Source organism: Bison bison, unplaced genomic scaffold, assembly GCF_000754665.1.
Source record: "Bison bison bison isolate TAMUID 2011002044 unplaced genomic scaffold, Bison_UMD1.0 scf7180017864068, whole genome shotgun sequence".
Lineage (NCBI taxonomy): Eukaryota > Metazoa > Chordata > Mammalia > Artiodactyla > Bovidae > Bison > Bison bison.
In genome coordinates, this window is record NW_011494640.1 from 2,085,458 (window position 1) to 2,096,273 (window position 10,816).

General features: G+C 47.9%; 1 protein-coding gene across 1 annotated transcript in view; it reads left to right on the forward strand.

The window, feature by feature from the left end:
• Nucleotides 1–631: 631 nt before the first annotated feature.
• The window catches only part of TMEM39B (transmembrane protein 39B), a 19,448-nt gene continuing 9,263 nt past the window's right edge, over nt 632–10,816 (forward strand). The window contains exons 1-5 of the mRNA XM_010836898.1: nt 632–743; nt 2,586–2,712; nt 3,222–3,441; nt 4,003–4,086; nt 4,392–4,546. Coding sequence (XP_010835200.1) covers nt 740–743; nt 2,586–2,712; nt 3,222–3,441; nt 4,003–4,086; nt 4,392–4,546 — 590 coding nt within the window. The 5' untranslated portion in view covers nt 632–739. The remainder of the gene's footprint in view (nt 744–2,585; nt 2,713–3,221; nt 3,442–4,002; nt 4,087–4,391; nt 4,547–10,816) is intronic.

A 10,816-nucleotide genomic window follows, 5' to 3' on the forward strand; every position in this document is an offset into this window, starting at 1 on the left:
AACTCATTAGAAAAGACCGTGACGCTGGGAAAGACTGAAGGCAGAAGGAGAAGGGGACGACAGAGTATGAGGTGGTTCGACGTCCAAACTCGATGGACATGAGTTTGAGCAAGTTCCGGGAGTTGGTGATGGACAGGGAAGCCTGACAAGCGGCAGTCCACGGGGTCGCAGAGTCAGACACGACTGGGCGACTGAACTGAACTGAGCATCAGGAAGACCAGGTGGAAGACTGGATAGGCGGTAGAAGGAAAAGGGGGAAATGACTCCCAAGTTTTCATTGGGATGGACTAAGAGCAGTAAGGCCAAAGAGAAAGATGAAAGCCCAATTTGGGACGCGATCAGTTTGAAGAGCCAGTGGACCACCCACGGATGCAGGAACCGAGATGAGGTTCTAGCCCCTTCCCTCGGCCCTGAAAAGGCGCTAGGAGAAGGCAGATAAGGGAAGAGATGGAGATAGGTTCTCCTCCCTCTCGGGTTTTCCAGCAGCATTTGCAGGAAGGGCGTGGGAGATCGCGAGACAAAGAGCGCGCGGCACTGCCTTTGTCCAGGACGGCCCCTTTAAGAAGCGCGCTCCCAGCTTCTAGCCCGCCTTGTATGCAAATTTGGCGGCGGGCCGGGAGCGCGCAGCTGATACCCGGGGACTGGGCTGCGGCGGTTAGTCCTCTCCCGGCCGCCGTCGCCTCCGACATATTGCCCGCAGGAGCTGCGGCGGCGAAGCGGAGAGCGCCGGGGGGAGGAGATGGGTGAGCGGCACGGGTCGGGCTTGGCCCGGGAACGGGCGGGCTCCGGGGTCAGGATGGCCAGGCTGCTAATTGCTCCCCCACGCGGACAGGATCCCGGCGAGGGGAGGGGGAGGGGATGTTGGGCCCAGGGAGACCCCGCCCCCTCCTGTCGTTTTGCGGGTGGGGCTTCTGTTGTGGGGGCGGGACATTGGAGGGGTGGGCGGGGCTTCTAAAATGCGGAGGTTCCTGGGGGCTTTGATGAGGACCCACTAGAGTGGGTCCCGAGCTAGAGGGTGGCGGGGCTGCCGGTGGGCGTGGCCTTCGTGCTAAGGGCGGAGCTCCTAACCTGTAGGCTCTGGTGCAGGGGCAGATTTTCTGGGCAGTAGGGGCTTTGTACTGGGGAGGTGGGGCGGAAAGGAGACCTTCCAGATGAAGGGAGCCCCCTCTGGAGCCGGGCTTCTGGGCAGAGAGAGCTTCTATTGGCTAGTGGGCGGGTTTTCTGAGCTGGCAATTGTGTGTAGGCGGGGCTTCTGGGCTGAGAGGCTATATGTGGGTGCAGAGCTTCTAAAGAGAGGAGAGTGGGTGTGGGTAGAGCATTTGGACTGAGGGTGGCCTGTGTGGGGTTTTCTAAGCCAGGTACAGTAGCACATGAACAGAGCTTTGGCGCTGCTGGGGCTTGTTGGGGCAAAGTTCCTGGACAAGAACTTTTTTGGAGACGTTAGGGACAAGCTTCCAGGCAGAAAAGCTAGGGCAAGGGCTGTGTGTGTCTGTGGAGGCTGCTGTGCAGTCATGAAGAGATATGAACAAGGCTTTAACTTTGGGCTTCCCAAGTGGTTCAGCGGTAAAGAATCTGCCTGCCAATGCAGTAGTCACAGGGTTGATCCCTGGGTTGGGAAGATCCCCTGGAAAATGAAATGGCAACCCATTCCAGTAGTCTTGCCTGGGAAATCCTGTGGGCAGATAAGCCTGGCAGGCTACAGTCCATGGGGTCTCACTGAACACACATTAACTTTCGGAAACGACTTAAGTGACTGAGCACACACATAACTTTGGGACTGGGGTGCTGCCTAGGGGCTTTGTGCAGGAGCTTTTTGCAGGACCTGGGAACTTGGGCTAAATTGCTCAGCTGAGAAAAAGAGGTTGTAGGTCTGTGTGTTAGGTTCACAACCATGCCATTCTGCCTTGACACTTGCTCAGGCCCTGAATCCTGACTGTGAGAGTTCAGGATGCCCATTAAGCCAGATCTCGGGTCCTGGAGGAATCCTAAGCCTACAGGGACTTGTAGTAGTATCCCAAAGGAGCTGCGTATAGCGGCTCAAAGAGCACAGGACCCAGACCCCCATACCACCTGTGACTCCATGTAAACTGAATTTACTAATCTGGGTAATCTACCTTGCTGGATTCTTCCCTCATCAACATGTTGTTATTGAGCACTTACTCTTAGGCTGGGCACTGTGGTAGAGGGAGGGGATACAGCAGTGAAAGAGACAGACCTCACTGACCTTCCATTACTGCCAAGATAGGCAGTAAATATGTTAACAAATGAATAAGATGAAGAATGAACTGTGAAAAGAAAAATGGAAATAAGATAGAGAGTTAAGGGGGCAGATACCTACAGAATGGCAGGAAATGCTGTACTCTAAGCTCAGAAGGTAGCAGTAAGCTTGGTTTGCCCAAGGAGATAAAGCCCAGGCTGGCTGAAGCATGGGGTCGAGGCAGAGAATGGCAGGAGATGTGTTTGAAGTGGTAGGCAGGGGAACCGATCATGGGTCTCTGTGATTGAGTGAAGAAATGAGACACCAAGTTGTTATCCTTGATATATGCCTTCTGGCTTGAGGATCTACCTTATGTTGAGCCCCACAGGAGGACGAAGAGGTCCCAACAGGACATCCTACTGTCGAAATCCACTCTGTGAGCCAGGATCCTCTGGGGGCTCGGGTGGGGGCCACACTTCCAGCGCATCGGTCACCAGTGTCCGTTCCCGCACCAGGTAAACTACTTGCTGTCTCTTGCACTTCCCTGTGGGCTCAGAGGAGCAGTTTGGACAGAGCTGTCCTTGACTGAGCCCTAGGATGTGATACCCCAGATGCCAGATGGGGGCTTAAAGGGCAGGGATCAGAAGAAACGTCCCTGGGTGAGGGCAGTCCCTGGGACAGGTAACTTGGGACATAATATAAAAAACCCAAAGGCCTGGATTCCACTCACAGTTCTGCTCCTAATTCACTGGTGGCTTGGACAAGTTGTCTCCCCTCTCTGGGCCCCCTTCTCCTCACCTTTCCTTTCCTTCCTGGGGAATGTTGGAAAGCCTGAATAAGATGAGGGAGGGATAGGGAAAGGCTCTGTCAGCTTCTTTGTCTGAGAGGCAGAAGAAGTAGGAGGACTCCATCCATCCTTGCTGTCAGCTGCTTTTCTGAGCCTGCCCCACAGTCCTGTGCCTCAGAAGCCCCTCTTGGTAGGGTTCTCCGGTCAGCTCCTGATGTTGTACCCTCTCACCCCCAGGAGCAGTTCGGGGACGGGCCTCTCCAGCCCTCCATTGGCCACCCAGACGGTCGTGCCCCTGCAGCACTGCAAGATCCCTGAGCTGCCAGTCCAGGCCAGCATTCTGTTTGAACTGCAGCTCTTCTTCTGCCAGCTCATAGCCCTCTTCGTCGACTACATCAACATCTACAAGACAGTGTGGTGGTATCCGCCCTCCCACCCGCCCTCCCACACCTCCCTGGTAGGTGCCCAGCTAGGCCCCGCTGTGTGTGCGTGTACCTGAGTGAGTGACACGTTTGGTTTCAGTTTAGCTTATCTCGCCCAGCACCCTGTGTGTTTGGCCTCACACTGGGCATGGGAGGTGTAAAAGGAACCGATGACATCTGAACACTCACCCCGATGTGCTCAGCACCACTCTACACACCGTAAGGGCAGCAGAGATGAATCTGACTCAGATTTTGTGTCAAGGAGCACAGAGTCTTAAGTCCTGTGGGGGAGCAGGCATACATGGTTATTTCAAGGAGAGGAATGAGCTCTGTGCCGGAGCGGGGCAGGGGCCGGGTGAGCAGAGCAGGAGGGCTCACACACCACTCTCTTGTCTCCAGGGACTGTCCCACTTCCCTCCTCTGGGTCCTGTTCCACTCCTCTAGGTATTTTCCTGGTCTGACTCAGCTGGAGGCCTGTGAAGGTCAGAGAGTGGGGACAGTCCCAATGGAAAGGACTGGGCAGGGGGAGGTGGGCATGTGAAAAGCCCACATATGGGCAGGGGGCCCACGTGACCCCCAGCCTCTGCCCCCGACAGAATTTCCACCTGATCGACTTCAACTTGCTGATGGTGACCACCATTGTTCTGGGCCGCCGCTTCATTGGGTCCATCGTGAAGGAGGTGATTGGGTCCCAGAGGCTGGCCTGGGGACTTTGGGACTCCCCTTTACTCCCTGGGGGCACCACGGAGGCATACCCAGCCCTTGATCCCTGAGGCCTTGCCTTGGGGGCTCCCTTTGAACTTGGTGAAGAGCGTTCATCCTGTTGGCTCTTGGAGTTTCCTGGGCATCCAGGGAAAGGATTTGCCATGACAGGTTCTGCCCACCCTGCAGCGGGGGGAATCATGGGCCATGCTGGGTGGGATTTGGGCACAGCCCCCATGACCTCCATCCAAGGCCCCATCCCGTCCTATCTCCCCTGACCCAGGCTTCTCAGAGGGGGAAGGTCACCCTCTTTCGCTCCATCCTGCTGTTCCTCACCCGTTTCACCGTTCTCACGGCAACAGGCTGGAGTCTGTGCCGCTCCCTCATTCACCTCTTCAGGACCTACTCCTTCCTGAACCTCCTGTTCCTCTGCTATCCGTGAGTACCCCTCACTTCACCCCTCACTGCCCAGCACCTGCTCCTGACCTCTGCCCCAAGAGTGGCTGGGCCCCGGGCTCCCCTATGCCCAGCCGACGCACAGGCAGGCAGCAACAGAACCTTCTCACACTGTCCGATAGCACCATCCTGATCTTGGGATGATTACCCTTCTTTTGCAGGAGCAGAAACAGCTGGCAGGCCTAATTTCCCCAAGGTGCCATTGAAGGGGAGGTCAGAACGGGGCTCAGATCTGGATGTGTCTCCCACAGCTCCAGAGCAGGGATGCACGGGCTTCATCTTGCTCTCTCTTCCTTTGCTCTCTCTCTGCTTCTTTCTGTTTCTTTGTGCGTCTTGGTGTTTGTGTAACCTCTCGGTGTCTCCCCCAGGTCTGTGTGCATGCACACATCTGTGTGTGTGTGCGTGTTTCTGTGTAGATGTCTGTGAATGAAGTGTGTGTGTGCGTGCATGTGTCTTCACATGCATATCTGTATGTCTGTGTGTCTACTTTGCTCGCCCACTTCCTTCATCTTGCAAGAACCCAGATTGTTGAGGAGGGAAGACGGTGTCTGGGAGAAGCCCAGGCCTGCCCCTTCCTGGCCTGGAACTGGGGAGAGTTTTGGCAAGACCTGCACTCTGGCTGTTCCTGGGGCAGGCTCCTGGCTGCCGGGGCATTCACAGTCATTTCCCAACCCCTGGGCTTTCTGGATCATGAACTTCTTCAGGCCAGTCCATCTCTGTTTCCTGGGAAACTCCTCTCTTTCTCTCCCCTGCATGACCAAAAGGGCACTGTCATGATCGGAGCCCAGTCACACTTGCTTTAGTTATAACTGGGTTTTAATCGTCAGAGATATGTGTGTCATATAACAATATTAAACTTTACAGAGGCTTTTAACATAGAAAATGAAAATCCCACATAATCTCAGTCCTCTAGAAAACTGTACTTTGCACTGTGTCCTTTCACATTTTTCCTCTGCAAGTACACACACGTACATTTTTTTAAAACAGAAATGGGATTAATCCCTATGCATGATATTGCATAATTTATTACATTTTCACATGGTCATATAAGGTGGATATTTTTCCATGACACTATATATGGGTCTGTCTCATTTTTTTAATGGCCTCATAGTATTCCATAGGACTTCCCTGGTGGCTCAGATGGTAAAGCGTCTGCCTACAACGCAGGAGACCCGGTTCTATCCCTGGGTCGGGAAGATCCTCTGGAGAAGGAAATGGCAACCCACTCCAGTACTCTTGCCTGGAAAATCCCATGGATGGAGGAGAGTGGTAGGCTACAGTCCATGGGTCGCAAAGAGTTGGAGACGACTGAGCGACTTCACTTCTTCACTGCACAATATTCCATTGAGTAAATTTTGCACCGTGTGTTTTGTTTTGTATTCTATTGGTGGATTTTTGAGTTGTTTCTAGCTTTTCTCTGTTGAAAACAGTGAGGCAGGGAACATTCTTCTGCACATCTTTGCACATTTATCCAATATTTCTGTATAGCAGATTCCCAGAAGTAGAATTACTGCACCAAAAGGCATATTTTACATTATAGATAGATATTAACAAATGGTCCTCCAGGGTTGTACTGAAAGAAATGTTAAAAATTGCCTTAATTCAACCCTTTCTGGACACTACTCAAATGTTACCCAGTGTTCATGTTTTGTTTTATTTTACATTATTTAACTTTTTGAGTTTTTATTAATATGAGACAAGTATATATAATGTATGATCAAATCCAGTAGTGCTAAAAAGCTGATGATGATGGGAATTCCCTGGTGGTCCAGTGGTTAGGACTGCAATTTCACTGCCAAGGGCACAGGTTCGATCCCTATTTGAGGAACTAAGAGCCTGCAAGCCATGCAGTGCAGCTAAAAACAACTTATGATGGAAAACAGCCTTTAACTCTACCCTCCAGATTTTTAGTCCCACTTCTCATAGGCAACCTCTTTCACTGTTTCTGGTTTTAAGTGTTTTTTGAGTCACCTCCGTAATTCTAATATCCTTGTGCTTTTATTTCTTTAAATATTTATTGATTGATTTTATAGTGGAGTAATAGGTTTGCATCATTAAAATTGCAAAATGTATAAAAGAATGTAGAATGATAAATCCTTCCTTTGACTTCTCTTTCCCAGCTACTACCCAGTTTCCCTTCTGAGGGGTAACCACCAGTGTTTCTGGTTTCTTATACTGGAAATAAGTGTTCTTTATAGACAAGCATACCACACACACACCCACCCACACACACACACACACCCACCCACCCACCCACACCCACCCCTACATGCACATGTCCATCAGTTTCCTGCAGTGACAGTGGAAGGTTTAGTTCACTTTCTATCCATGCTGTTCCTAGTATTTGACAATTATTATTATTTTCAGTTTCCTGTTGGTCCTCTTTTTCAATAATATGAGTATGTTAGTATTTTTTATTCCATCAACACTAGTCAGTGTCTTAATCCCTTGAGTCACCCTTGTATTCAGAGCCCTACCCATCATTTCTTTTCCTCCCCTCTTCCTCCTGTCACTTCCTGGCAGCTGTGTCACATTTGACATTCACATTCTCCTACATAGTCATGTTTAAGTCTTCTTTGGGCTAATTCTAAAGATTAAAAACCAATAAGTGGCCTTGATATTTTTATGAGTATGAGGCTGTTATTCACTGCGGGACTGAGTAGTGTACATAGAAAGATACTGCTTCGCTGTAGTTCCTGAATTCTAATCTTGGGCCTCTTAAAAAAGAATGTTCCTAGTGTCAAAGGCAAATGGTTTCTCTTTCCTTACATTCCATCAATTGCTTAAAATCATGCCACATTTTAGTTTGCTTCATATTTAGATTGTAACTTTCTCATATAGCTTTTATTTTTCTTGGAGTTTCTAATTGCCTTTCTTTTTTCTCATTGACAAAAGAACGATGGGCCTTGAACATATCCTCAAGTTTATCCAGCCTGTCAGTCATGCTTCCTGTTGCCTAGAGTCCATATTTCCCCCCAGAGACATCCCTCCTGGAGCCCTCCATCCTCCTGCTCCAGTCTGGAGTGGCTGCTCTTTAGGCCTGCTGTGCAGCTCTCAGCCTGGGACTTTCCTTCGCTGCCCTTCTGGGTTGGATCTACTGTCTCCTGGATCCCATGTCTTCCTCTTTCTTGGTCTTCTCCCTTATTTTGCTGGAGTGCATTATCAGGTAATTTCCTTAACAAGGGTTATGTGGGAGGTATATACATTCTTTTCCTAGCATGTCTAAAAATGTCTTTATTCTGCCCTCATACTTGATTGATGGTTTGGCCTAATATAGATTTTCAAGTTCAAATTCATATTCTCTCAGAGTTTTGAAGATGTTGCTCCATTGTCTCTAGCAGCCAGTGTTTCTAATGAGAAATCTGATGCTAGTTTGATTCCAGTTACTTTGTAGAAGACTTGTTTTTTTCCTTTCTAAAAGCTTTTAAAAATATTCTGTTTATCTTTTTATTATTTGAAATTTCACAAGAATGTGTCTGATGTGGAGCTTTTGTCGTTCCGTCTTATCAGTACTTTAGGACTTTTTTAACCCTGAGGTTTGGGTGTCTCTTCAAGTCAGGGAAATTGTCTTCTACTATCTCCCCTTGCATTTTTTTCTGTTCTAAGACTTCTCTTCGTCGGGTGGTAGACCTCATAGATTGCTTGTCTGTTTCTCTTACATTGTCTGTCATACTTTTCATCTCTCTCCTTTTCTTCCTCTCCTTCCTCCCCTCTTGATTTCTCTCTTTCTCTAGCTGTCTTTCTCTCTCTCTTTTTACTTTCCCTTTAGGGGGATTTTTCTCAACTTTATCTTCCAGCTTTTTTATTGAGATATTTTTCAGCAATCTTGTTTTTCATCTCTGAGGCCTCTTGTTTTCTGATTGATCTTTTCTCATAGCATTCTGTTCTTGTTTTTAAAATCTCCTGTGTCCCTTCAGTTTTGTCTCTCCACGGAATCGGTTTTCCTGTTTCTACTAGTTTGCTAAGCATATTAGTTTCTTTGGTTGTCTGGTTACATTTAAGAGTGGAGGCCGACCTTGCCTTCTGAGATGACCCACACTCTGTCTGTGGAGTGTTTTTCTCTAAATAAATCCACTTCTTACCTGAAAAAAAAAAAGTGGAGGACTGAGTAGCTTGGAATGCATTTTTGTCTCCCTCTGCCATTGTATACCTGAATGGGAGGTTTGACTGGGAGTTCTGAGTATGTGGGCAGGGTTCACTGGCTGGTAGACTTTGCTTTAGTGAGTAAGGTGCCAGTTGTTAGGCTGTGGGCCCCCATAGACGAGAGAGGGGAAGAGAGGTATTACTCTGGAATGCCCCCACTGAAAACCTCAATTCCCAGTTTATTCAGTCTCTTTAGGGAAGAATTTTTCAGGACGGGTTGTGTAAGTTGTGTAGGAGAATAAAGGGAATGACTCATGAATACAGATTGTTTTTAATCCAGTTTGTTCAGCCCTGCTTCTTACTTCTACCCTTGATCAAAGGTGCCCACTTCAAGCCAGTCTCTGCTGGGTCACTCTGGACAGATCAGCTCCTGCCCCCAGTGTAGCCCTCTCGTGACCATCTAGCCAGTTTAGTAATTTCTAGCTGCCTATTGTTATTAAACATTTAAAATAGGCTAGTTTTAATTGAAATGTACTATTAGTGTAAAATATACACCAGATTCTGAAGACTTGGCACAAAAAAAAAAGGAAGTAAAATATCTCATATATATCACAAGTAATTATTTTATATGTTGAAATGATAATATTTTGTATATATTAGGTTAAGTAAAATAGAGTATAAAGTTAATTTCTTTTTTTAATGTGGCTACTAGGAAATGTAAAATTATATATGTGACTCTCATATTTCTGTTGGACAGTGCTGCTGTAGATGATGACTTCCTCATTTGTCAACATGTTTCCATCTGCCATCTAAATTTGTCAGAATCAGTTATGTACTGATAACCCCCACTCCCATTCTTTTTTGCTGATACGGATTTATTTTCTACTTTTCTTTATTTACTTTCTACATGGATACTGTCACATCTTGGATGGAGAGGATGAAAGAGAACGCATGTGAAGATGTTTCTAACTTTTGACCTGTCGGAGCAGCCATTTGCTGTTATCAAATAATGTAACTGTATCTGCACTTCTTAGCGGCAAAGCCAGGACAATTCTTAAGTACTTGTCCTTAAGTTTGAGCCTGAGCCCTTGTGTGTTCGTGCGGGTGCCCACCCCCTCATTCCCACCGAGCATCCTGAGGAGTGTTTTGGGAATCCCATTTCAGTGTTCTTTTCTGTCCCACAGAATCACTGGCCTCTTTCTTTTCTAAACAAAATCGTACTGCTCTTCTACTCTGGGCCAGACACCATGCTGGGCATTGTTACGAAGATTATCAATGAAAGAGTATTTGTGAAAACACTAGCATAATAGAGAATCAATACAAGCTGTGTCACTTAAAGCAAGTTAAGGAAACTGAGGCTCATAGAGGTTATATAGTTTGTCCTAAATCACAGCACTAGTAAGTGGCAGAGCTGGGGTTTTAACACTGGCCTGTTTGATCCCAAAGATTATGCTCTTGACCAAAATTCTCTGTTATCTTCTGCTGTGCTGTGCTTAGTCACTCAATCATGTCCGACTGTTTGCGACCCCATGGACTGCAGCCTGCCAGGCTCCTCTGTCCCTGGGGATTCTCCAGGAAAGAATACTGGAGTGGGTTGCCATACCCTCCTCCAGGGGATCTTCCCAACCCAGGGATTGAACCCAGGTCTCTCACATTGCAAGTGGATTCTTTACCATCTGAGCCACCAGGCAAGCCCTATCTGTTATCTTACTTAAATCTTAATGCAGGGAAAGTAGTAGCATTCCCATTAGATAGATCAGAAGCAAAAACCCAAAGAGGCTAATTATATGAGTGCCTAAGAACACTATGTCCCCTCTTGGAAGTTCAGAATAAAGGAAGAGAACATTACTATAGATAAGAAAAAGTAGAATTTTCATTGGCTGTAGCTCCTGGTGGCAGCCCAGGGACCCTTCTGGAGCTATGTCTGAGGACCTGGGAAAATTGAGAGGCTCTTAAGGGCTGTATACTGTCACCCTGCTTATTTAACTTACATGCAGAGTACATCATGAGAAACGCTGGGCTGGAAGAAGCACAAGCTGGAATCAAGATTGCCGGGAGAAATAGCAATAACCTCAGATATGCAGATGACACCACCCTTATGGCAGAAAGTGAAGAGGAACTAAAAAGCCTCTTGATGAAAGTGAAAGAAGAGAGTGAAAAAGTTGGCTT